Source organism: Lutjanus erythropterus, chromosome 1 (assembly GCF_056507025.1).
Source record: "Lutjanus erythropterus isolate fLutEry1 chromosome 1, fLutEry1.hap2, whole genome shotgun sequence".
Taxonomy (NCBI): domain Eukaryota; kingdom Metazoa; phylum Chordata; class Actinopteri; order Lutjaniformes; family Lutjanidae; genus Lutjanus; species Lutjanus erythropterus.
Genome location: NC_139317.1, coordinates 951,908 through 977,863, shown reverse-complemented (window position 1 = coordinate 977,863; position 25,956 = coordinate 951,908). Strand labels below are relative to the sequence as shown.

The 25,956-nt window shown below is 40.9% G+C and overlaps 3 protein-coding genes across 5 annotated transcripts; 1 reads left to right on the top strand and 2 right to left on the bottom strand.

The window, feature by feature from the left end:
- Positions 1-1,639: 1,639 nt before the first annotated feature.
- nob1 (NIN1 (RPN12) binding protein 1 homolog) lies at positions 1,640-7,165 on the bottom strand. The gene is made up of 10 exons (XM_084737296.1): positions 7,027-7,165; positions 6,218-6,350; positions 5,805-5,938; positions 5,636-5,707; positions 5,403-5,543; positions 4,214-4,354; positions 3,591-3,869; positions 3,194-3,291; positions 2,392-2,536; positions 1,640-1,981 (listed from the first exon to the last, which is right to left on the bottom strand). Exons 1-10 carry the CDS (start codon positions 7,093-7,095, stop codon positions 1,712-1,714), a joined length of 1,482 nt encoding a protein of 493 aa, XP_084593422.1. The 5' UTR covers positions 7,096-7,165; the 3' UTR covers positions 1,640-1,711.
- Positions 7,166-7,537: 372 nt separating this feature from the next.
- Positions 7,538-23,714, top strand: wdr59 (WD repeat domain 59). Of its 3 annotated transcripts, XM_084734594.1 has the most exons (27): positions 7,538-7,645; positions 9,123-9,172; positions 9,399-9,534; positions 9,648-9,733; positions 9,815-9,895; positions 10,292-10,329; positions 11,190-11,278; positions 11,362-11,478; positions 11,655-11,732; positions 12,904-13,060; positions 13,451-13,530; positions 13,621-13,747; positions 14,061-14,170; positions 14,672-14,836; positions 15,184-15,279; positions 16,372-16,476; positions 16,633-16,754; positions 16,954-17,107; positions 18,311-18,367; positions 19,693-19,826; positions 20,546-20,627; positions 20,886-20,998; positions 21,283-21,433; positions 22,269-22,350; positions 22,452-22,572; positions 22,656-22,798; positions 23,203-23,714. In XM_084734594.1, exons 1-27 carry the CDS (start codon positions 7,592-7,594, stop codon positions 23,436-23,438), a joined length of 2,964 nt encoding a protein of 987 aa, XP_084590720.1. In that variant the 5' UTR covers positions 7,538-7,591; the 3' UTR covers positions 23,439-23,714. The 3 variants fall into 3 exon arrangements, with proteins under 3 accessions (XP_084590720.1, XP_084591495.1, XP_084592313.1); XM_084735369.1 differs by lacking the exon at positions 18,311-18,367; XM_084736187.1 differs by lacking the exons at positions 22,452-22,572; positions 22,656-22,798; positions 23,203-23,714 and having other exon boundaries at positions 22,208-22,346.
- A 1,064-nt stretch (positions 23,715-24,778) lies between these two features.
- LOC146332420 (B-type lectin plumieribetin-like) lies at positions 24,779-25,909 on the bottom strand. The gene is made up of 2 exons (XM_084723090.1): positions 25,771-25,909; positions 24,779-25,189 (listed from the first exon to the last, which is right to left on the bottom strand). Exons 1-2 carry the CDS (start codon positions 25,858-25,860, stop codon positions 24,923-24,925), a joined length of 357 nt encoding a protein of 118 aa, XP_084579216.1. The 5' UTR covers positions 25,861-25,909; the 3' UTR covers positions 24,779-24,922.
- Positions 25,910-25,956: the final 47 nt, after the last annotated feature.

The window sequence follows — 25,956 nt, the reverse complement described above, 5'->3', positions numbered from 1 at the left end:
TGTTACTCTGATAAAAACCAGTGCAGATCAAACTGTTCTGATTACAAAAAAAAGTAAACTTATTTTAACTCCGATTTAATGTTACAGTGTTGTGTTCTTTAAACTATGACAGTTCTGCTAAAATTAGACTTAAAAAATAGAAATATATTGATTTTACATCAACACGTTTGTCCATACAGGCTGCAGATCGAGCTGCATCACTTCAGACATCTTTACTTCGGTTTGTAATTACAGTGACCAACACTTAATACTGCACCTGAACGCATCCTGTGGGACTCTAACGGCTCATTACATGGATACAGATGGGAGTTGTAGTCCCAACACTTACAGTCAGACGGTGCTTTTGCCAACTTCTGCTCACCATCATGACAGATCTACAGATCCCTTAACTCTTCCTGCAGGGAATCTGCAGGGTTCTGCTGGGTTCTGCTGGGTTCTGCAACCTGCAGCTCCAGAGCCTCATTGCTGCAAGTCTACACTGTAAAAACAAAAAAGTTGAAACAAATCTGAATTTCAAGGCAACTCAAATTCCTAAATTTTGGAAAAGTTTTACCAACTTACTTATATTTTGTTATATATTTTTGTATAATTTACTTTTCTCCTTTAAACTGAAATATTTGAGTTTTAGAAACCCTACAAAATTGTATTAAAAAAAGAGTAAATGCATTGAAGTAAATGATTTTTTTATTTTCTAAAACTCAAAGATTTAAGTTTATCTAAAGAAGAAAAATAAATCTTCTCAACTAAAGATTACAGGTCAGCAAAACTTTTCAGTTTATTTTTGGAAGTCAAAGTTTTGAGTTGGGCTCAAAACTCAAAAATCGTTTTATTTTTTCAGTGTAAAGTGATTCTTATATCCGCCAACTGTACATGTATATGTAGCTTATACACCAACTGTAAAAAAATATATATATTTCCTCAATTAAAACGAGCCTTTTCCTCTAAAGTTTGACCGTGTCTCGTCTTCTTGAGTCTCTAAAAGACGAGTCTCAGCAGTGGACGCCAAATTAAGAGGCAGATTTTTTTGTGACCAAAAATGGCTCTTTGGATCATAAAGTTTGCAGACTCCTGCCCTTAAATGCACCACGAGGAGACAAGGAGGCTTCTGGAGGAGCTCGTCTTTTGTCAATGGGGAAGACATAAATGCTGCATTTGGCAGCTTCAGCTCCTCCGTCCTCACATCTTCCTCCTCGTATTTCTCTCACGTTCTCGATGCGAGCGACGGTAGCGAATGAAAAGCACCCAGAGACACACGACTTAAGGAACAGTCTGATGTGTCCTGGTGAGAAGACAGAGGTGGGTTTCATCTGTGTGTGTTTAGCTTAGCTTAGCATAAAGACTGGAAGCAGGGGGAAACTGTTAGCCTGGCTCCATTAAAAGAAAAAAAATCCACCTTTCAGCACCTCCAAGAGTGTTTGATTTAATGTTGGACTGTTCCTTTAGGAAAATCAGAAATTTAAGAAAAAATATTCAATAATTAAAGATTCATTCTGTCGGTGTGAGAGATTCAGTCGTACAATTTATTTGGGTAGAATAAAGATACATTATATTAATAAATCAAACATCAGAGGAGGTTTAACTTTGTGTGTTTACTCAAAATGCTGGTTTTATGTTTAAAGGACCATTCTGCTGTTTCTGTCTGTACGGTCCTTAAATTTGATTTGAAGTCAGTCTTATGATGTCGAGTTTGTCCAAACGTCTCTTCTGCTGTTCATTTCTTTTGGACAAACTTCTTGCGGGTGGCGTTGGGGTTGGCTCGTCTCCGCCCTCCTCCACACTGGCCGTCTCTGATTTGAAGGTTGGCAGCTCGGCTGTAGATGTCGTTCTCGCAGAACGGCGACCCTCCGGCCACGTAGTCCGGGTTGAAGACATCTGTCTTCTGACGAGCTTTACGGGAGAGTCTCTGCTGGGGGAAACGCTGGTCCTCCACCAGATAAGGGTTGTTCCCATGTTTCCCTCCCTGAGGCAGCGGCAGAGAGTACTGAAACACACACACACACACACACACACACACACACACACACACACACACACACACACACAGGGTTAAAGGGGTAGTTCAGTTTTTTTCCCCCCTAAGTTTTTACCTTTCTGTCAGACGGTCTTCTGACAGGAAGCCACTGTTATATAAGACAAATATCACTCTCTACAAATAAACCAAACAACCAAACTTGACAAAATCAATAATTTTATCTCATTGAACACAGGAGTTGTTGGTCTGCTGCCTCCATCTGTTACTGTGTTTGTGTTGTTGTGAGACTTTAGTGAATCTGAACGAACCCTTTAAAACTTTTTTAGAAATGAATTTACACCCATCAGATTTTACATCCATCAAGTAGGCCTGAGTGTAACGATACTGTGAGGCCTTGAGTTCAGAAGACTGAGTCTCACCCGCAGCCCTCTGGGGTTCAGCACTTTGGGGTTTCTGGAGAAATGCATCTGCATGTTGCCGTCCTCGCTGACCGTCACCGCCAGTTTCTTCAGAGTTTTGTTTCCACAGTGAGGACAGAAAACTTTGTTCATGTTGCTCGTCGTCCTGAGAGTAAAAACACACTCAGATTAATTACTGACGTTCAACATGTCAGAGTTAACCTGCAGCTAACTGAAACAACTGACAAAGCTAATGCTAGCATGCTAATATCTGACCTGTGAAGAGGTAATATAGAGTACAGTCAACATATCTGAGCTGAAGCTTGATAAATCCTGTTAATGCCGTTGATAATTCAATCAAATCTGAAGATTTTAAATCGTTATGCTAATAAGTTAGCATCACATATTTCCCTCTCATTACAAACTGTGTAAATACATTTACACAGATCTTTCTTTAAGCCTGTAAAAATTTAATTTCTGTGAGTTATGCTAGCTTCCAGTGACTTCCTGTTTACATCACTGATTGCACTTGATTGGACAGAGTGACAGATGTTTCCTAGCAACAGATTTACAGCTGACTACATTTAGATTTTAAAAAAACACAATTTTTGCCATGTTTGCGTCTTGCATCCACACCACTCAAGCGTTTTTGAGCTTCTGAAACAGACACATTTAGAAACGCTGTTAGCCCTCCGGGGGTTTTGTTTCCGTCTGTTCAGGCAGAAACAGACTTGGAAAACATGGCGCAGACGTTCACTTCCTGATCGGGTCCATCAGTCACTACGTTAACTTCAGTCTGTTTGATGTTTGTGAGTGAACTCACTTGAAGCAGGCGTGACATCTCAGGATGTAGTTCCTCGCTTGTCTGATCACCATCCCGTTCACTGACAGAACGTGAAGTCCGATCTGAATGAGAACGTTCTGCAGAGACAACAGATCACAGCTGAAAAAATCAATCAATTAAATTGACAAAAAAATATTCTGCAGCTGTTTTGATACCAAAAATGTGTCACTTTTTTTTCTTTGTCTCAAAAACTGAATCTCATCATTGGTCAAACATCTGCAGACATCATGTTGAACTTTGAGAAACATTTAATTATCTGCTGATATTTTACAGACTAAATGATTAATTGAGAGAATAACTGTCAATATTCCATCTTAAACAACATTAATTAACATTCAGACAGAGAATGACATCACAGCTACACGGCGTCTGGTACCTGCATGGCGAAGTCGGTGGTCAGACATCCGACTCTGATGTCAGCAGGAGACGTCCAATCAGCTGAGTCCATCTTCACCTGTTTGATGTTACTGGGAGTAATCCATCCACCTCCATCATCATCATCATCATCATTACCATCTTCATCTTCATCTTCCTCTTCCTCCTCCTCCTCTTCGTCTTCAGGCTTGTTCTCTTTGTCCTCGTCATGTGATTGGTCCTCTGGCTCTTCTGTCTGCAGTGACGTGTCCAACTTGCTCTCTGATAGGGAGACACCATTCTGCAAACAAACAAACATCATCATCATCACAACAACCAATCAACAGCAGGAACACAATCACATACTTCTGCTGTCGGCCAATCAGGATCCAGAATAGAATAAAAAAACAGTTAAAAATAATACAATAAAAAAACAAACAAACAAGAGAAAACTATTTAAAGTTTAAAATGTTAAGTGTAAACCCAGCAGGACTCACCAGTAAAACCCAGAGGGACTCACCAGTAAAACCCAGAGGGACTCACCAGTAAAACCCAGAGGGACTCACCAGTAAACCCAGCAGGACTCACCAGTAGCTCCAGCAGGACTCACCAGTAGCTCCAGCAGGACTCACCAGTAAACCCAGCAGGACTCACCAGTAGCTCCAGCAGGCTGTCGTCGATGGGTGGCGGCGGTTCTCTCCAGAAGTTGAAGCTGCTGAACTCGTCACTGTCAGCTGATGTCGTCTGTTTCTGTTCGTTCTTTGAATTCAAATCTTCCACCGGATCCTGAAGGACGAGACGAGACAGACGGTGCGTTTACATCCATAGAAAAAAAAATGGAAATTACACATCTTTAGCTAGACTTAATTTTAGCAAACTGAACACTGACATACACTGACATCCGTGTCATTTTATGTCATTTAACTCTCATCAAACATGTTCTGCAGAACAAAAAGCTTTAGTCCTCGTCTGATGCTCTAAAATCAAAACAAGTTGAGAGCGCGAGCGTCAAGGCAGTTTGACGCACGTCAAGATGCTTTCAGTGCGTCTTCTGCCATTTAGAACAGTGCCATTAAATGTTTAACATACTATGTTCACCTCACAGAATGATCCTGCCTTGTTCTTACTGACCTACAACACCGACCTCAACGACCCTGAAACTGAATGACCATGGATTAATGTCACACAGTTAACACTACTTTGCTTTGACAGTGAAGAATTTCTTGTCCTTCGCCTCCCAAAGAGGAACATTTTTGACTCGTCCAGGTCTAAAATACTTACAACTGTCTGTACCTTTGAAGACTTTCATCCTGGCGGCAGTGTGAGGTGAGGGAGACAGACGTAAACATTGACATAGCGGAGCTCTGCTGGTTTTCAGTGACTTGGACTCGGCGCCCGCTGCTGATCTCAAGTGTCTAAAACGTTGCAATTGTGTCCAAACTCCAATACAACTTTTATGCAAATTTAACCAATCATCATTGATTCCCGCGAGTTTTTCACGCAAACATCAGGCATGTACGTTTCAATGAACAACTCAATGTTTGGTTTTTATCAACAACACAAGATTTGTCATTGCTACTGACATTTATCAACGCTCTGTGCACTTTTATTTTGTTAGTTTGTTTTGATCTTGTTAGAGTTTTTCCTGAACCACACCGTCTGTAAACTGTCTGAACTAAATATGGATGATGTCACACTGTGAGAGAAAATATAACATGCACAGAAATCAAATATTTCCATGTATCAATAATCGTTTCATAAGAGATTCACACTCCTCGTTAACTTGTTGTTCTGTCTGTGTGAAGACGCTCAGTTTCCTGTCAGCTGGACTCACCAGTAACTCCAGCAGCTCGCTGTCGATGGACGGCAGCGGCTGCCTCCAGAAGTTGAAGCTGTTAAACTGGTCACTGTCAGCGGAGTCCGTCGTCTCCGTCTGTGCTGCAGTCTGTCGGACGTTTGAACTGTCGGCAAGCTTCTGAAGGATCAACGAGGAAGAGAAATTACAACGAGAAACGTCCTCCAGGCTTCATTGTTTAATAATCAGAATATTTATCAGGTGTGTGTTACCTTAGAGGGGAAGTGAAATCCTGCAACATTAACTGGAGTCTCTGGGTGTCTCTGTGTGCTCTGAATATTAATCTGAAACACAAAAACATCCAGAGGTTCCTCTGTTTTAACTACAGTCAACATTCACTCAGTCTCTTTCTGTTTTCAGCCAGTGTCTCCTCTCAGGTACCTTCACCTCCGGCTCCTTCTTCAGGTGTGATGAGCCGACGTGTTCGAGCTCCAGCTGATAGGTCAGAGCGAGGACTTTGATGTCTGTGGCAGACAGACTCGGGTAGTCTCCGGTCTTCTTAGAGAACTCTGTCACTGAAACGAGAAAGATGAGAAACAGGTCAGAGTGATGAGTTCAGGGTCAGTTTAACCAGTCTGATGTGTTCAGGGTCAGTCTGATGTGTTCAGGGTCAGTCTGATGTGTTCAGGGTCAGTGTAGTTAACTCAGTCTGATGTGTTCAGGGCCAATTTAACCAGTCTGATGTGTTCAGGGTCAGTTTAACCAGTCTGATGTGTTCAGGGTCAGTGTAGTTAACTCAGTCTGATCTGTTCAGGGTCAGTTTAACCAGTCTGATGTGTTCAGGGTCAGTTTACCCAGTCTGATGTGTTCAGGGTGTGGTTCTTTAAATTTCAGCTGGTACGGCAGGAAGGCCAGACTCCTCCTGGTTGGTTTGTCTCTGATCTCGTCCACCACATCTTTCAGTGTGTAGATGTTTCTGCCGATGTCCTAAAAAACATAACACAGTGTTTGTCAGACTTCTTCCAGGTGGCTAATTTGGCATTTTAACACGATAACATCACTGTATGAAACCTCTGTATTTAGTAACTTTCATCAAATATTAAAGATCAGTTTGTGTGTAAAGTGAAGACACAACACCAGGGCTGTCACTAGCGACTGTACTCATTGTTGATCAATCTGTTGATTATTTTTTTCAATTAATTGATTAATTGTTTGTTTGAAAAAATATTTTAAAAATTTTAATAATTTCTGCACACACAGGAGTTTTGTCAGTAGGACCCCAAAACGAAGTGGAATGAAACCAGTGTTAACAAAACACAATCACAGTTTAAACCCCTTAATATTATAATAATGGTTCAGAGCCTGAAGATCCTCAAATTTCTGATGAGGTTTTGATGGAAACACATTAATTACGGACATAAATGTAAACTCTGATCTGGTTATAAAATAATGATCTATAATAAAACCAGTATTTGATTTTACTGGTGTTCATCAGCAGGTCCAGCTGTGTGTGTGTGTGCTGAGTTCACGGCCTCCATCACTTCTCCTCAGTTCGTCTGTTAACAGTCGGATTAACTGACTCCACTGACAGCTACAGACTGACTCATGTACACATAAATCTATTAAAATAATATTAACGGTTCAAATATGAAAATAATCTCACCTGCAGAGGAGCTTTCTTTAAAAAAGCTCCTGCGTCTGCGACAACATGCTCCACCAGGGTAGGCGCCATGTTGGATCTGTGACCGAGACTGCACCGACCAATCAGGGGAGATCAAACAGTCACGTGACAGAGAGCGCACAGCGGCGCCTTGTACCTGTCAGAAATATGAGTCTTACGTACTTTTAGGTGATTTATTGACGTTAATGGTGCATTTCGTTGCTAAAATATTGAAAATATGAGTTGTGACTATTGACTTTGTTACACCAACATATTTCTTGAGGGTTAAATTCGTTTTAAGGTCTTCCGAAAGTCAAATCCAAAGAAATGTGACAATTAGGACCAAAATATCAGTGTCATCATGATAAATATCTATATATGATTATTAATATATTAATAAAAATGATTATCGGCAGTTTTGGTGTTTTACGGAAACCATGGTAACATGCCAAATCTCTTATTTGTCGTTTCCTCGCTTATCGTTAGTTTTCCCCAGAGACCATGAACGCAGCGTCAGGCCTCGTTACGATCACGTGACGTTTTGTTGACGGTAGAAGAAGAAGGAAAGATGGCGGCCCGCTGGAGCAGCGAGAATGTGGTGGTGGAGTTTCGGGATGCACAGGTACCTCTGTCAGAAAGCTCAGGTGTGAATACAGAGACCGAGAGCTCAGGTGGAGGACAGGTGGAGGAGACGTTCACAGACTGAAACAGAGTCTGGAAAACTAACACACAGTTCAAGTTCACACCGACACTCAGATTTTAGTTTTGCAGCGATCAGCTGAGTTTAATGTTCATATTCTAATAACCGTTAAAGTTATTAATAAAGAACTAAAGATGTTCTGTTCACAGCATTGTCTTAAAATTAAACCGCAGGACAAGAGAAGACAGTTAATGATTACAGAGTGATTGATTTCTGGACAAATAATCAATTTATTAGTGACAGTTCATAGTGAAAATAGTTCTTAGTTGCAGCCTTTAAGATTCTGTGAGAGCAGAATATTAAATCTAAAGACTTTTGTTAATGTTGAATTTAGACTTCGTTAATTGATGAAATCCGCTAACAGCATATTATTGTATGATATACTGTAGGTTATAACAAGTCAAAATATCACGGTATAAAATATTTCATAATTATTTTATTATTATGATGATTATAAGTTCTTATATCTCTTAAAATAATGAAAAAACAGAAGGGATTTTTTTTAGTTGAACAAACACTTTATTATAGATTTACAAAATGTTTTGTCCTGACAAATGTGGATCTTGACACCACTTATTTTAATTGAAGTTTGTGTAAAACACATAAAACAAGAAGAAGAAGAAGAAGAAGAAGAAGTTGTACATTAAACAAAAGAATCAGGAGGAAAAAAACAGCAGGACTTTTAAATTAATTGATCTTTTCAAAAAATACATGAATCACACTGTTCAGTTCAGGATGTTTTCTGATTTTCTTATTTATTTATTGTTTAATAAGACGAAAACAGTAGAATTTAATATCACAGAGAAGCAAACGTAGCCTACATGACCTGTTAACAGTCAGGTTTCACAACATATTATTCTAATACTGACATGCTGCTGCAACCCCACAAAAAACTTGTTGAATTCATATTTTTAAGTCATTTTTAATTTAAAAAATTAATCATCCTCTTGTTGCAGTTTAAGTCTCACATTTAAATTCTGTTTCATTTCGCAACAAACTGAACATCTTTGTTTTTGGATTGTTTGTCAGATAATACAGGACATTCAGAAAGATATTTAATTTTTTAATAATATAAAACAGAAAATCCACATTGTAATAATAACTTTATTTATTTATGTACATTGTAGAAAGCTGAAGGATGAAATAAAACTGATTGATTCTCAAAGTTGTTCTAAATTAATTTTCTGTTGACTGACTGACAAACAGATCAGTATCATGTTATAATGTGAAAAGCTTGTTATAACAAAATATTTTTATCTCATTACAACAGACAACTTTTCATGTTTGTCACAATATAGTATTTATCTTGATATAATGTCAAATGTTTTATGTTATAATGTAATAACTTAATTTATAAGCTTCAGATTTGTCACCATCTCTTCTTCTTCTGTGTTTTCAGGCCACCGCCATGTCAGTGGACTGCCTGGGTTCACACGCCGTGCTGTCCGGGTAAGTTCAGTTCACTTGAACGCACCACAGTTCTTCAGTTCTTCTTTTAGTTCTCTATTTGTTGTTTTGCACCAACAAGCAAATTCTTTCTACCTTTAAATAAAACCATGTCTCATTCTGACTTCTGTCTCGCCTCTGAGGAGAAGAATTATAATGTTGACATCATGAAATTAGGCGAGACGCTGAAAATGACTGAAACCTCTCTGGTGCTTTGAACGCGTCTCAGGCGGCGTTTCCTCTACATGGTGAACCTGGAGGCTCCGTCTGAACCTCCGAGGAAGATCGGCCGACAGAGTAAGTGGGACGTGGGGACGGTCCAGTGGAATCCTCACAGAGCAGAGTCCCACGTCTTCGCCGCCTCAGTGAGTTCTGATGATGATGATGATGATGATGATGATGAAGACAAAAATAATGCACAGAATAATAAACAAAAAACAACAAGTGTGTGTGTGTGTGTGCGTGTGTGTGTGTGCAGAGTAACCAGCGCGTGGATCTGTACTCGTGGAGAGACGGCTGTGGAGAAGTTCACACCTCCCTGCAGGGACACACCCGAGTCATCAGGTAACAAATCAAACGCACCTTTAACAAAGGTCAACGCTGTGATGTGTTCAGGGACTGACTGTGATGTGTTTGTGTCCTCAGTGATCTGGACTGGTCCTGGTTTGAACCAGAGTTTCTGGTTACCAGCTCAGTGGACACCTACATCTACATCTGGGACACCAGGTCAGAGGGCGTCGTCATTATTAATTATTAATTATTAATTATTAATTATAATGATCCTTCAGGTGGTTTGAACATCCTGTCATCTGAATCATGAAACATGTAGCCGAGAAAAAAATGTCACCACAGCGTCCATTTTGTCCGTCACATCACATGACCCTTTTTTCAGAGCATTTGAAGGACACCTGGTCCATGTTGCCCTGAACGTTGACAAGTTGACTTTAGAAACAGAGGTTGACTAAACTTCATTTATTTTTTCCTCCATCCATTTTGTTCAGCTGCTCAAGTCAAGTATTTACTCTACGAATGAAAAACTGTAATAATTTGTCACTTTAAGGTTGTTTGATTTGTCGGTTTCCGTCTAAACACTCGACATATTTTCTCTGTTTGACTCCACAGAGACACCAGGAAACCCACGGTGGCACTGTCTGCTGTCGGTGAGCATTTAAAGGACCAGACCGTGTTTACTTTTACTCCTGATTATCGTTTGTAGATTGATCTCCTGCTTTCAGTTCAGTTCTATGAAAAACAACCTCAGTAAACACGACTAAACCTAACTTTGATAAATTACCTCGTCTGTCAATATGATTTCTGCTCAGTCACGTCAGATAGATTTTCATTAGCTGTGGTCAGTGAAGACAACACCTTCCATGATCCCACACTACTTCACGTTGTCATCAGATTACATCTTTTATTATTTTATGGTGAGAGACCCCTGGTGACAGAACATAGATGTTGTGCGTTGTTGTTGTATGTTGTTCAGTGTTTAAATAAAAAGATCAGAATTTTTAGCAGATGAGCTTTAAAACTCATACTTCTGATTGTCTTTAAATGCATCATGACGTTGTGCAGCGTATATGTTTCTTTTAGTTCATCTTCTGGATTTCTGACGACAGCTTGTTTACTAGTTTGATGTTTTTCAGCAGCTGCCTGTGGATGTTCTGATCATGTGTCCTTGAACACACCACCAATATTTAAGTGTTTTCTGCACACATATTTGTTACCACCTGAAAATAATACAACTTTGACAAAAAGTACAGTAGTGATGGATTACCTGTTGTGCAGGTTTCTGACCAGTTGTTCTAGAACTGAACTGAAGTCAATGGCTGGTGTTTTTCTCTTTTCTTCTGACATCATCACTGGATGTAATGAAGCGCTCCTGTTTTTTATTAATCTACAAACTGACCGGTCAGGAATATAAAGTAAACGTTAATTCTTAAAGAACTAAAACATGTAAACTCAGCAGCGTTTTCACACCTCTTTCATCTCTTCATCCTGTCTCTTTGTCCGTCTCCAGCCGGGGCGTCTCAGGTGAAGTGGAACAGGAAGAACCAGTACCTGCTGGCGTCCAGTCATGATGGAGACGTCCGGATCTGGGACAAAAGAGTGAGCAGAAAACACACGTTTAACTGGTGAGCTCTGTGTGTGTGTATCAGTGTTGTAAACGTTTGTGATTTTTCCCTGAACAGAAGCCGAACACGGCGGCGGAGTACGTGGCGGCTCACCTGTCGAAGATCCACGGCCTCGACTGGCATCCAGACAACGAGTTCATCCTTGCCACGTCGAGCCAGGACAACTCAGTCAGGGTGAGAGAAACAAACAAACCCCAACAGTCGAACAGTCAAAGATCCAAACTGGAATGAAGAGCAGAAACTCTGCAGAAAGAAAAGACATGTTCACATCACAGCACAAAAATACTTTTTGTGGACATGGCTTGAGATTAAACTGTTTTTCTTTTGTGTGTTTTCTCCCTCGTGTTTAGTTTTGGGATTACCGACAGCCCAGGAAGTACCTGAACATCCTGTCCTGTCAGGTCCCAGTGTGGAAGGCCAGGTACACGGTGAGTATCAACACCTGAACGCTCCATGGAGGAAGATCACATCAAAATATATTGATCACAGACGGCAAATTTAGCATTAAAGCAAGAATATTAGACTGTATCTCCTCAAATCATGGCCGGAGACTTTATTTATATCAGCTGCAGAGGACACCAGGCCTTTATTTCTCTCTGTTTGTTAAGTATATTTGGCCGTGATTTAGTATGAAGCTTTCTTCTTTTTTATTGCATTGGGCTGTTAACATAAACTCAACACTTCCTGTATGTGTGCCAAATTAAAAGCCCTCTAGCATTTCAGTGGCCCTTTATTTCCAAAGAAGTCTTTTATTCTGAAATATTTGCATGATCGTGTTGTGTAAAACTCTTTAGTTGCATGGTTCCATTACAGTATTTTAAATATAGCTGCTGCCATCTTGTTGAACTTGTACAGAATTACAAAATTTAGTTTGGCTGAGACTAGTCTGACTAACAGGAACTAGGCTGTTTAGGAGTAGGTGTCAGCCTGTGATTGCAATGCATGTTGCAACATATTTAGGCATTTTTTGCAATGAAGTTGCAGGACCAGGAGGAAATTGCAATTTTTTTAAATTAAAAATTTAAAAATGTAAAATCAAAGGCAGTTTGTTGCAGTGATAATAAACATGCAATTTGTTCCGAGTGTTCTCAGTAAACTTACCAGGAAAGACTCAGGATTACAAAAAATCTGCTTTATTTGTAAATGAAAAAGGTCACCTGAGAGATTTTCCACAAAGAAGCTAAATCTTTTTGGAGTTTAGACTCAATCAAAAAAGCACAAAATAATTTTAAAAAATCCTCGGGGCACTGATAAATGCTAATAGCAGTGATGACCATTGTTTTCCTCTTCAGTACAATATGAAACAATATGAATACCAAAAAGTGAAAAATAAAACACAATCATTAACTTTAGTTAGCATGGACATAACAAGACAGTCTGGGAGTTTATCCATCCTTGTTTTTATCCAGGCCTGTATTTGAGACGAGGCTTTTATTTGAATTAATCTGGTGTATTTGTACAGATAGAAAACCAACAGAACATTTACTGACTAAGATCCTGACGTGTCTGTGATTAAATAATAAATCTGCCAATAATATCAGCCCTGCAGGTATATCATGGCTCGTGTGTGTGTGTGTGTGTGTGTGTGTGTGTGTGTAGCCGTTCTCTAACGGTCTGGTCACAGTGATGGTTCCACAGCTGAGGAGAGAGAACAGTCTGTTACTGTGGAGCACGCTGGACCTCAACAACCCCGTCCACGCTTTCGTCGGACACGATGACGTCGTGCTCGAGTTCCAGTGGAGGCCGCAGAAAGAAGGTGACCGACCAATCACGTACTGAGATTCAGGAGAGGTTCACTGACACACATTCTGCATCACTTCCAGTTCTTTGGTGTGAATATATAGAAAAAGAAAGACATCAGACAGACTAGAGTTGTTCTAGGCTAACAGTTTCTTTGTGCTAAGCTACGCTAACATGTCTTTTCTGATACAACCACTGGGGGGCACCAACATCAGAACTCCTCCAGTTCTACATAAAGTGGCTTTAATGTCTTATTTAGAATATTATAATACTGTGTTGTTGTTTACATTCTTCTCCTGTTATTTGTTGCTTGTTTGTTTCCTGTTGTTTATGTTGTTTACTTGTTTTTGTTTACATTGTTTTGTTGTTGTTTATGTTGTTTTCTTGTTGTTTGTGGACTCTTCAGGCTCGAAGGACTACCAGCTGGTCACATGGTCCAGAGATCAGACTCTGAGGATCTGGCGGGTGGATCCTCAGCTGCAGAAGGTCGGTGTGTTTGTCCTCAGAGAGACGAGACAGTTCACTCTTGTTGTCTCTGCTTCAGCCTGATGCCTCTGTGTTGTTGTTGTGGAGCAGCTGTGCGTCAGTGACGTGGAGGACCTGATGGAGGGGATGTCTCTCACCGTGGAGTCGGAGAAGTCTCTGTCGTCTCAGGAGCAGGACAGTCAGCACAGCGTGGGTCCTGCAGCTGAAAACCTGCAGGGTGAGAAACGATTCGGTCACAGATCGATCTGATGATGTCACATCCTGCAGACAGCATGGTCGTTGTGGACATGTTAGCATGCTGATGTCTGCATTTACCTCAAAGCGGAGAGTCAGCAGGTATAATCTGCACCACCATCTTAGTTTAGCATGTTGCTAATTAGCTGAATTCTAAGTACTGGACACAGTGACATGTTGACCTGATGGTGGCACCAGATGTAAGTCAGAGGATCAATAAAGTTCTCATAATTCATCCTGAGTGGAATGTGAAGGACGGACTCTGTAATGTCCTTGTCTCTCTGTCGTCGTCTCAGATCAGGACTCTGGAGGTCGTCAGGACTCGGCGGCGGGTTCAGGTCTCCCTCAGACTCTGCAGCAGGAGTTCTCTCTGGTCAACCTGCAGATCAGGAACGTCAACGTGGAGGTGAGACAGGAACATTTACAGGAACCCTGGGACACAACATTTAATTTAGAAAAGAGAGTAATAAATGATTATACTCAGGACAACTTCTTCTTCTTCTTCTTCTTCTTCTTCTTCTTCTTCTTCTTCTTCTTCTTCTTCTGTCACTTTGAGTGCAGCAACTTCCTGTTTCCTTAAACTGTTCTTATGGCTGATTGTGGTTTTATAATTGACTATAAATGACTTTGTCAGGAACCATTAATTATTGAAGTGTTTTAGTGTAATGATGTGGTTGACAGTGTCGTTATTTGTCTGGATTTTTGTGTCTGTTGATTCTTCACATCTCACAGCTGCCTTTTCAAAATAAAAGCAGCCCTTTTTTGATCTCACGTCCATGAACTGTAACAAAAACAGAAAATACCTCCAGGAAATAGAGTCTGATATATAACAGGGGTGATGAGATAGGAGGCATCAGTTGACCAGGAAGTGACCTCACACTGACGGTGATTGGTGTGGTGCTTTCAGATGGACGCGGTGAACCGCAGCTGTGTGGTGTCGGCTCACTTCGGCAGCCATCAGGTTCACCTGGTGGTCAAATTTCCTGCTCAGTATCCCAACAACGCCGCACCCACCTTCCAGTTCGTCACCCCGACAACCATCCCCTCCGCCATGAAGACCAAGATCCAGAAGGTACCGACGCTCCTGAATGCACCACAACATGTTAATTTAGTTCTTAGCTTGCACTGTGATTGGCTGACTGTGATCAGCTTATTACTGTGAGGAAATAATCAGATTTATTTACTTTTTATAACTTTTTTAGATATTCAGAATAAAAAGATTAAGTCCAAGATTTAAAAAATCTGCTGTAAAAATAAATGCTAAAAAACAGAAAGTACCAACATTCCCAAACGCATCACAGCTCAGTTTCATTGATCTCGTTTCTACCTGAAACATTAAAACTGTTTTATTTGTAAAGATAAAAAGACGATAATGTGTCTGGCGAGTCGAGCTGTGACTCTGTGTGTTTTTCTCCTCAGATTCTGACCGACACGTCTCTGCAGAAGGTGAAGAGGAACCAGAACTGTCTGGAACCGTGTGTCCGACAGCTGGTGTCCTGTCTGGAGTCGGACATGGTGAGGACACTCGGCTCAGCTTTATTTAGTCAGCACCTTTCAAACACAACAGAAACAGAAACATGTTTTTAAAAATAATAAATGCAAGTCAAACAAATAAAATAAACATCAGAGATGAAAATTAATTTAAAAAACAATGATTGACACCTAAACATCAGTTGAAAAGGCCTCAGTACAGCATTCAAAATAATCAACCACCATATTTTTCAGACATGGGCGGGTCTCTCTGATCTCACCTGGTTTCGGTCGTATTTAACTGGTCGACGGTTGGTGCTCATGTTTTGCTGACGACACACAACTGTACATTTGTGTGTCGCCTGATGACCCCGATGCACTGCAGACTCTTACCGCCTGTTTCACTGACAGTCGTCTTCAGATGTGTAAAACTCTTTAAAAAAAAAAGTGTGTGAAAAAAGACACACACACCCCTGAGCCTAATGGTTCAGGTGCTGGATCACAAAAATACTCTTACAAAGGAAAAAGTCTGCACACCGAAGAAGCTCCTGTTCAAAACATTTATCAGTGAGACGTTTCCAGCTGCAGACTCGTCCTCAGACTGCAGACGACAATAAATGAGCAAGAAGAGACAAAAAACTGAGCAGCAAAAGACAAAATGCACTTAAAGTTTGGCCTCAGCGGTCAGATTAAAACAGCATCAAATGATTTTAGTCTCTAATTTAACATTTTAATCATCATTTTGACAAAGTTATTAAAACATCCCTTTTTCATTTTAGGGATATCGTCACAGTCAGAAAGATGCAGAAATAAAAAAAACAGATTTTTTTAAAGTTCTTTTTCTTGTTAATAAAGCTCTGAGTGAACTCTCTTCTCCCTACATCAGATATTTTCTTTCACTTTATGTTCCAGTCAGATCACCGAGGTTCTCCTCCTTTTTTCTTTTAAATGTTCCTCATGTGTTTCATAAATACACCGGTGAGAGTTTCTGTTTTTATGTCTCTAAACTGTGGAACTCGCCGCCTCTGGACAAACTCAGCCTCTGCCTTTTTTCAGACGTAAACTTTTCTTTTTAAACTTGGCTCAGCGCAGGTTTAATCTCACCACTCTCTCTTCATCGTGTGTCTCCTCTGTCAGACGCAGGAGGACGGTCCGGCCTCCGGTCCCTTCATCCTGTCCAACCCCGTCACTCCAGCCCTGCAGGCGTTTCCTCGAGTCACCAACACGTATGGATCCTATCAGGTAACAAACATTCAGTCACACACACACACACACACACACACACACACACACACACACACACACACACAGCAGCAGCAGGATGAAAATCACAGAATATCTGCAGACTGATCACATGAACACGAGACGAGGACATTAATGCATCATCGTTTCTTCCAGGACGCCAACATCCCGTTCCCTCGGACCTCCGGCGCTCGTTTCTGTGGCACCGGCTGTCTGGTTTACTTCACGCGACCAATCACCATGCACCGCTCTGTCCCGCCCACTGAGCCCACTCCCAGGTACAAACACACTCAGGTGGTTTTTAACAGAGCTGCAGAATCTGATTTTCTAAAATCAACTGCAGCTGCATGAGTGCTGAATGCTGCTGAATGAGACCAAAAAAACATCTTAATACTGGATCTGTGTGTGTGTGTGTGTGTGTGTGTGTGTGTGTGTGTGTGTGTGTGTGTGTGTGTGTGTGTGTGTGTGTGTGTTCAGGTCCCTGTCAGCTCTGTCAGCCTATCACAGCGGAGTGTTGACTCCCATGAAGATGCGTTCAGAGTCTCAGAGCACTCTGCGTCTGTACAGCGGCAGCCCGACTCGCTCCGACAAAGACACCGTGTCCATCTCGTCCTTCTACTATAAAGAACGGGTGAGACACACACACACACACACACACACACACACACACACTCTCACGATGTCCAGCTGACTCTGTTGATGTCTGACCACATTAACAGGCACACAACCTGTTTGTGTCAGTCTTCACACGCTGAGCGTTTGTCTCATTAACCCCGTCACTCCTGTATGGAAGTTCACTGATGCTAAAACTACTGAGTGAGCAACAGAACAAATCTGATCTCTGATCATCATAATACTTTGTGTATCTGCGAGTACACAAGGGTCTGCGTGACGTAAATCAGACAGTTTCAAGACTGAAATATCTCCAAACTCAGACGGGTTACGATATCAGGACCGTCTCATGTTACTCTCAGAATCTTTGTAGAACGATTAAATTATTATTTAATAAAAATATAATTCATAAAAACTGGATCTAGTTTGGTACATCGATCGGTGACGTCAGTCTGATATCTGATGAGTGAATCACATCAGTATTAGACAATTAATCACAACAAAATATGGCCAAGTGTAATATCCGAGGTTCAGTAGAGCTGCAGACGACCTGACCTGAAAATCTTCTTCTCTACATGAAAAAACGTTTGTTCGGTTCAAACCTCAATAAATATCACATCATCAGGATTTTCTTTTTTTTTTCAGTGAAAATGAGAAAATTGTGATGTAAAACTGATCGTTTATACTAATCGAATCATAATTTCAGTCAGAATCATCACAATATGACCTTTTTATTTTTTACCAAATCATGCAGCCCTAGACGGTATTTTCTGATCCTGGATCAGATCAGTCCGGACTCTGGTGTCGCTGGAGGATTTGAAACAGTTTACAGGTTGATTTCGTCTCGTTGCTTGTTGACACTGTTGTCATTAACTTCCATACAAAAAGAATAATGAGGGTACAAAAACAAACGCCTCATTATCTCGACACGCTCATTGTGTCCTGTGTGAAGCTCCGCCTCCTTCTCGTCCACTTTCCCAGCAAACAGACTGAACGCACGGGTAGTTCAGGGGCACTGGGAATGTAGAGCGCTGACCCACCCGACCACCTCGCTGATGTCTTCTACTGATTTGGTCTGTCTCTCATTGGCTGATGGGCTTCTATTTGTTTTTGTTTTTTTGTTTTTTTTATTTTTATTTTATCTTGTTCTTTTTTCCTCCGGCCAATCGCCTGCCCCCATGCTGCTGTGGGTCACTCCTCCTTCCTATTCTCCTCCAATCAGAAGCTCCCAATCTCTGCCTCCCGCCGCTGGTCTGTCCAAACCCTCCATGATTGGCCGGTACTGAGCTCTGTCCGTCCCTCCCTCTTTTTCTCTCATCTGTCCCTCCGTCGCTCCTCCTCCTCCTCTCCTCCAGATTCAGGAGTTTTTTTCTCTGCATGTCTGTGATTGGCTGACGTCCCCTCGACTAACAGACTAACAAACTGAACAAACATCATGTGTTCTGAAAAAAAAAACAAAACAACAACAACATTTTCTTCCTCAAACGAGCCACGTGGGTGCCACCGACCAAAGGTCTAAAGGTTTAAAGGAAATAGTCAGAAAATTAGAATATATACTTGAATCTCTGCTGGTTGCCTGGCAACGCCATGGTGACAGTGAGCGAGTCGCTGCACCCTGGTCAGAACATCGTTCCATCACAAAACTACGAACTGCGTTTCTGACATTTTTCTCTTGACGTCAGGTGTTTTTTTTCTTTTACATTAGACAGAGCCAGGCTAGCTGTTTCCCCCTGCTTCCAGTCTTTATGCTAAGCTAGGCTAACCGCATCCTGACTCCAGCTGTAGCTCGTGGTCTAAATTCAGAACACATCCAGTAACTCTGCTGTCTGACTTCCTGTCTGAAGCTTTGAATGTTCACTAACATTTTTAACACCAACAGGTGAGTTTCTGTGATCACGGCCACATTTGATGTTTTTAAACTTAATTTTAAACCATTTTTGAGGTAATTTTGTTAATTGAAGCTGCAGATGAGTTTGTTAATAAACTGAAAACTAACCATGAGTTCACACTGTGAGACAAACGGATGATTTACACCTCAACAACCAATCAGATCACACGGATCCCCTCGTCTTCTCAAAGCTCATTAAAACGTCAGAGTAAACCAACACGAACAGGAAGTGCTCATCCTCCTGATGGAACTCTTTTTGTCCCTTGAACAGGCCAATAGTTTTGGTGTCTTTCTACAGAGGACAGTTTGACCTTTCAGCTCTGTCCTCAGAGACCAACAGGAAACTTCAGTTACTGAAATTCAACACATCTTGATTCAATTTAATTCATTATATTAGATGATAAACTCCAAACTCTGAACCACAGATAAAAGATTAATGGAAACGACGGTGTTAAATGTATAAATACAGAGAATATTATATTAAAGTTCCTCATTAAAGGACATTTTCTGTTTGTTTACAGTCTGAATCTTTGTCCTCATGTCTCACAGTGTGAACAGTCTCTTGAAGTAATTTGTCACCAAACCACTTTTAATCAGGTGGTGCTTTGTCTCCTCTGGGCCTGCTGTCTGTCTGTCTGTCTGTCTGTCTGTCTGTCTGTCTGTCTGTCTCCCTCCTCCCGTCTGTCTCTCTGTGTCTCTGTCTGTATGTCTCTCAGAAATCGCGCCGGTTTAAGACCAAGCGAGAGGGGACAGACTATGGAAATCGTCCCATCAAACTGGCGGGGAAAGTGATCATCCAGGAGATTTCCTGTCTGCTGCCCGTCCACAAGAGCCTGGGAGAGAGCTACATGTGAGAGACGCAAACACTCAGAGACACGCGCCTGCAGCCTGAATTCAGGGTTTTTATCCACCTTCAGCTGTCTGTGCTGCTGACGTCTAGCTGATGTCCAAAGATTATTACAGGAAACACCCCAAACCCTCCAAAATAAAACAAAGTTTTGCAGAACGTTTCTCCACAACGAAGCTCACTGAGACAGTTTAGAGTCTGTTGAAGGAGAAACAGCTGAGCATGTTTTGTCTTTAAGTTGAGTTTGATACTACAGGAGGGATTTAAACTGTACCAAGAACTCAAGTGGCAACAATCCCACAATAAAAAGTCCACAATACGATATTTATCACGATATTAAACATCAAAGAAAAATGACTGCATGAAAAAATGTCCTTTATGAAATAATAAATCTGATGTTTATGACGTTTTTTGTTTGTTTAAAATGAGTTTTTCCTTCTATAATAAAATAAAATAAAAGTAGCAGCCCGGACCTACGTATGTGCAAAACTCTGGCATGAATTGTATTTTGCAATGAATGCTTAAAAATATGTGTAGAATTTCAAAATACAATATTTCTGTGATATCGTCACAGTCCAGTTTGATATCAAGACATTTTATTGTGATATTAAAATATTCACTCTATTGTTAGATCCCTGTACTACACTCAGTAATACTTCTACAGTGATTACATGTATTGATCTTCATGAAATGTTCTGTTAATATTTTTCTGTCTCGCTCAGTCTGAACATGAACGACATCCAGGAAACATGTCAGAAGAACGCGACAGCGGCGCTCGCAGTCGGACGCAGAGACGTGGCGAAGGTTTTATATTTTTATATTTTTATATTACTTCCTTTTCTCTTCTCTTTTTTTAATCAAAAACTGTAAAACTCCTTCAGTCTGATCAGCCTTTAGACATGAACCTCCAGTTCTGTTGTTTTTCATGATGCAGGATAAAATCTGCACTCATCAGCTGATAAACCTTTAAAATGAAACATCTGTATCGTCCTGAACTGAACATTTCTGCTGTGTGTGTGTGTGTGTGTGTGTGTGTGTGTGTGTGTGTGTGTGTGTGTGTAGGTGTGGGCTCTGGCGTCTGCAGCGACCAATCAGGACCTGAGTCCAGACTCAGACCCGGACACAGAGACGCCCTGGGCCAGACACCCGTTTGGACGCCGCCTGCTGGAGACTCTGTGAGTTTTATCTGTTTCCTCCAATCACATGTTTTAAAGTTGAGATGAAAAAAATCATTTTTAACCCTTTCAGACCACATCCCTGCTCGTATTGTGAGTTTTCTTTCTGTAAAACAAAATATGACACGTACTTACAGGACGCTGTCTTGGAAAAACGACGTCTGTGAATCAGAGCAGAGAAGTTTCAGCTGCAGAAAAGAGAAAAATCTTTGAATTAAGAAGATAAAAGTCAAAGTGCTGCACAGAGAGGAACAAAGTGAACAAAGTGACCCTCTGTTTTTCAGTTTGGATCACTACAGTCACATGAGCGACGTTCAGACTCTGGCGATGCTGTGCAGCGTGTTCAGAGCTCAGGCTCCGCCCCACGACTGCTACTCTCTGTACGGACATCACCAGTCACGTTCCTCCATGTTCCCCCCTCACCACTCCAGATATGTAAGTCCTCAGCGGATCTCATTTATTTATTTATTTAGATTTAGATTTTATTTGTGATATTTTGTATTTCCTCAGTTGCTCTGATGAACTTGTTTCCTTGGTAACTGAGACTCTGAGAAGTGACTTCCTGCTCTGACTGAACTGGGGATGTTCATTATTAATTATTCATTTCCATTAAGAATTTCTGGTCTGTAGTTCACAGGTTTTCTGTCAGTTTGGTCTGATCCTTCAGCAGAGAGTCATTTTTTCACTTTGGTACTTAAACTGACACCAGACCTGTTCACTGAGGACAGTTTAAAAGGCACGAAACAAAAAACTAAAATTATTTCGCAGAATAAAAGACAAAATGAGCCAAACTGAATCTACAGAGTGAACAGTTCAGTCTAGCGTTTAAAATGCATTTTCCTTAATCGATAGTTGGACATGTTAACAATCAGTTAATAATTAAAACTTAATATGAGAGAAAACTTCTGTCTTTCTGTTTCTCAGTTGTATTTGAATAATTCTAGCAGCACAGCTCAGTTATGTGGTTTCTTGAATTAGAATATCAGTTTTCTTTTTATTAATTTATGACTAAGTAGTGATTTTATTCCATCTCTTTTTTTTTTTTACTGAAAATATAAATAACAACATAATAATAATTAATTTATTAGTACTAACAAATAGTTTGTTAATAAAAAAGTCCCACATCAGCACTTTGAACTGGATTTCTCAGCTTGTTTCTGCTGCACGTATAAATAAAGTTTGGTCCTTAAATAATAAATAAAAACTCAGTGTGTTCACAGATGGTTTGACAGGAAGTGATGTCATAACGTGTCTGTCGTTTTCACCTCAGCCCAGCTACACGTCGAGCTCCGTCACGTCGGGCTCGTGCTCCAGCACCTCCGACTCCATCACTACGACGACCTGGAACACAGGTGAGACTCCACAGCGCCACCCGCAGGCCGGCTGCTGCACTACATCAGGATGTTTTTCAGATTTCTCTCCAACCAATCAGGCGCTTTGTTTTTGTTTGCAGGTCGAGACTCTGAGCATGCCAACCCCTGGGGCGAGTCCTCCCCTGACGACTATCGCTATGGCAACCAGGGTTACACCGATCCACGGGAGCGAGAGCGCGAGCAGCACGACATGAACAAGAGGTGACGTAGTTAAAGAAAGTGGTTTGTGTTTTCAGGACCAGAGCTCTGATGTCACTCTGATGTCACTTCCTGTTGTCCTACAGACTGCTGGATCCCGCCAACATGCTGCAGTTTGACGACTTTAAGAAGTGTTACGGTGAGATCCTGTACCGCTGGGGCCTGAGGGAGAAACGAGCCGACGTGCTCAAGTTCGCCTCCTGTCCTCCTGAACCTCACAAAGGCATCGGTACGTTTCTCTCCCAGCATGCACTGCACACACACCTCTGAGGGCGAGGCAACACCAGGATGCTCTAATACTTCATTTCTGCTTCCTGCATGATTACATGATGAAACCCCTTTTCGACAAGAGCAGACGGAAACAGATGTTCTAAATTCTACAAGAAAAAAAATCTGAATTTTCTATGAAAAAAAAAATCAAATACTCTCCGAGACCAAAGTCGTAAATTTATGAAAAAAACAAACAAAACAAAAAAACATGAAATACTCCGAGTTATTTTTATGCACCACGGCCAAATGAAAATCTGAAAAAACCTTTAAGTGGACGATCAGCTGTCCAGTTCCTGATGGACATGAAGACAGTGTGGGTTGTTTCTGACAGCGTCTCTGTCCTCTGTGTCTCGTCTCCTGCAGAGTTCGGCGTGTACTGCTGTCACTGTCGCAGTCAGGCTCGTGGGACTCAGTGCGCCGTCTGTAAGCGTCTCACCTTTCAGTGCGCCATCTGTCACGTGGCCGTCCGCGGCTCCTCCAACTTCTGCCTGAGCTGCGGTCACGGAGGACACACCAGTCACATGATGGACTGGTTCAGACAGCAGGACGAGTGTCCGGCCGGCTGCGGCTGCCACTGTCTGCTGCAGAGCACCTTCTGATGGAGACGGACGCGCTGCTGAGGAAAACGAACACACCTCCTGATCAGATCACATCTGATGGACTGAGACTACGTCATGTGACCAGAGGAGGAGCAGGATGTGATGTCACGTAGCTTCATCTTCACAGTGGCCTTACAGTCACAGCTGGAGACAGATGTGGTCACATGACTGTCTGAATATTCTCTGAGAGGAAAATGAAGAATGTTTCATAGTTTAATGAATGAAGTTTATGTAAAATTATTAATAATAAAAATATGTTTGAATTAAGTCAAAGTGTTTTTTTATACACAAACTGTTGTTTTTTCATGATTTTATTCACCTCAAGTCTTTTAGCGCCACCCTCAGGTTTACAAAGACGAGCAGCTGAGAATCAAGAGACTTTGTTGACTTTAGGCAAATAGTAAAAATAAAAGAAAGGATAATAAAAATCAATAGTTTAGACTCCAGATGTTTTTTTCAGCCTACAGTCAGTGGAGAACCGTGACTGTTAGAGCTGAGACTTCAGTTCAGCCAGAAACACCAAAAATGCAGCACTAAGGAAAAAGATTTATCAGGAATAAACATCAGGCAGCTCGTGATGCGTTTGAGGTGTGTAGTTGTCACATACAAGAACCCAGCAGGGGGCAGCAAACACCACACAATGACAGCAGAAATGAGTTTTCTTTACCTAAACTTGTATTAAACAGTAGATTATTGGAATTTACTCTGTTATTGTTGTTTGAATAAGTCATAATTAAGGTAGTGTTTGATATTAGGAGCTGTAATAATTTATATGAATCATTCTGAGTTTCTTATTTCTCTGTTTCAGATCTCCAGTTCTCTCATTTCTGTCTCCCAGCACAGCTCTGTCTGCTGTTGGAAGGAGCTTTAAAAAAACAAGATTCAAGTGTCTGGATATTGAATTTTGCTGTTTTCAGGACAGTAAATCTTTCATTTCTGAAGCAAAGTTGATAGAAAATGAGCTTTAAATTATAATTAGAATAGCCTAATAAATTAAAAATTAAATATATTTAAATATAACATTCGAAATAGATCTTATAAAACTGTGCAAAGCAGCTTTGCTGGCAAATGTTGTAGTTCAGCTGTCAGACCAGCTGAATCCTGATATACCAACGTTCTTTATCAACAACTATAAAAACTAGAGCTGTAAAATGGTTCTAACTCAAGTAGGAGGTCGAGTCACACATCACCATCCTCTAAAGTTAGAACAACTATATTTTTTAGATTTAAAGTTATCTTTAACTTTATAATTAACTGTATAGTTCTAGTTCTAGTGGTTCTAATACCACTAAAGGGAGAACAAGTAAACCAATTCTAACTCAGAACAAAGAGATGAAAAATACTGAATGAGAATGAGCTTTTATTTGATTCCAGATTACACAGCAGGCAGACAGATTAACTGTAATTGTTACTGACATCCAAAGATGACTTTAACTTGCAGAGCGTTCAATTTCAAGAGGCTGATGTCACGTCATGACATGCTTTCATAATTTCCTGCCTGTGGAGTTGGCAGAGGACCAAACTTCTTTCGACCCCCTGTGCAGCACCAGGTTGCCGTCGTCAGTCAGGTGAAGATGACACGACTTGCATTCACCGCTGATGTGTGTGTCCGTGGTCCACTTGGCGGTGTCACTGCAATTGTATATGACCAGGTTGCTGTCAGCTTGCATGCACAGGCGGACAGCGTCTGCATCCCAAGTGTCTGAAGACCACACAGGCTTCCAGCCATAGATGACAAAGTTACTGTCATCCTGCAGGGCAGAGACAGAGACATCTGACTTTTAACCAAACAATATCACAACAAATGGACGTCTCTCTCTGTGTGTGTGTGTGTGTGTGTGTGTGTGTGTGTGTGTGTGTGTGTGTGTGTGTGTGTGATGACATTTATCACACCCTCCCTGACCAATGAAAACATGAAATCTCTTCCTTTAAGCATTGATGAAATTCTCCTACTCCTTAAATGACTTATGGTGACAAAGCTGTTTTTCTGAGCTCATCTACTTTTTAGAGATGTGTGTTTCTTACAGGACACTGACACCACAGACATATGATGAATAACATAAACTGTTCAACTTTAAAATGAGTGCAACCATAAACATCTACAGCACTAAAATGCAATTTTGAATTATTATTATTATTATTATTATTATTATTATTATAAATGTTGCTGATGACCCAAGGTGAATAATTCTTGAATCAACATGCAAACAGCTCTCTATGCAGCAGATGAGACTCAAACATGGTTTCACCCCCCATCAGGTAAGAAGCTGCAGCTCATGATTCCTCTTTAAGGAAGGTGAGCGTCTGGACTGACAAACGTCTGGTTACTCACCTGGAAAACAGCTTTCCACTCCCTGTTGTTGGACATCAGGTAGTCTCCCTTCCGGAACTCTTCATTTTTGGACAGGTAGTTTCTGCTCATGATTCTGAGAGGACATTTTCATACAAAATCAGTTTTTTTCCATATATAAGCACTTTGATCAGTTAGTCTACTCTAATTTTATACGTTGTTTTTTTA

Excerpts from the sequence above, each read along its gene's own strand:
- nob1 (XM_084737296.1), bottom strand. The coding sequence starts at position 7,095 with ATGGCGCCTACCCTGGTGGAGCATGTTGTCGCAGACGCAGGAGCTTTT. Across the intron at positions 5,708-5,804 it reads AGAAGGAGCCGGAGGTGAAG|ATTAATATTCAGAGCACACA; the intron begins GTACCTGAGAGG and ends TTTGTGTTTCAG. Across the intron at positions 3,292-3,590 it reads CCACCGACTTCGCCATGCAG|AACGTTCTCATTCAGATCGG; the intron begins GTACCAGACGCC and ends TTGTCTCTGCAG.
- wdr59 (XM_084734594.1), top strand. The coding sequence starts at position 7,592 with ATGGCGGCCCGCTGGAGCAGCGAGAATGTGGTGGTGGAGTTTCGGGAT. Across the intron at positions 16,477-16,632 it reads ACACGTATGGATCCTATCAG|GACGCCAACATCCCGTTCCC; the intron begins GTAACAAACATT and ends CGTTTCTTCCAG. Across the intron at positions 22,573-22,655 it reads CAGCACGACATGAACAAGAG|ACTGCTGGATCCCGCCAACA; the intron begins GTGACGTAGTTA and ends GTTGTCCTACAG.
- LOC146332420 (XM_084723090.1), bottom strand. The coding sequence starts at position 25,860 with ATGAGCAGAAACTACCTGTCCAAAAATGAAGAGTTCCGGAAGGGAGAC. Across the intron at positions 25,190-25,770 it reads AGTGGAAAGCTGTTTTCCAG|GATGACAGTAACTTTGTCAT; the intron begins GTGAGTAACCAG and ends TCTGCCCTGCAG.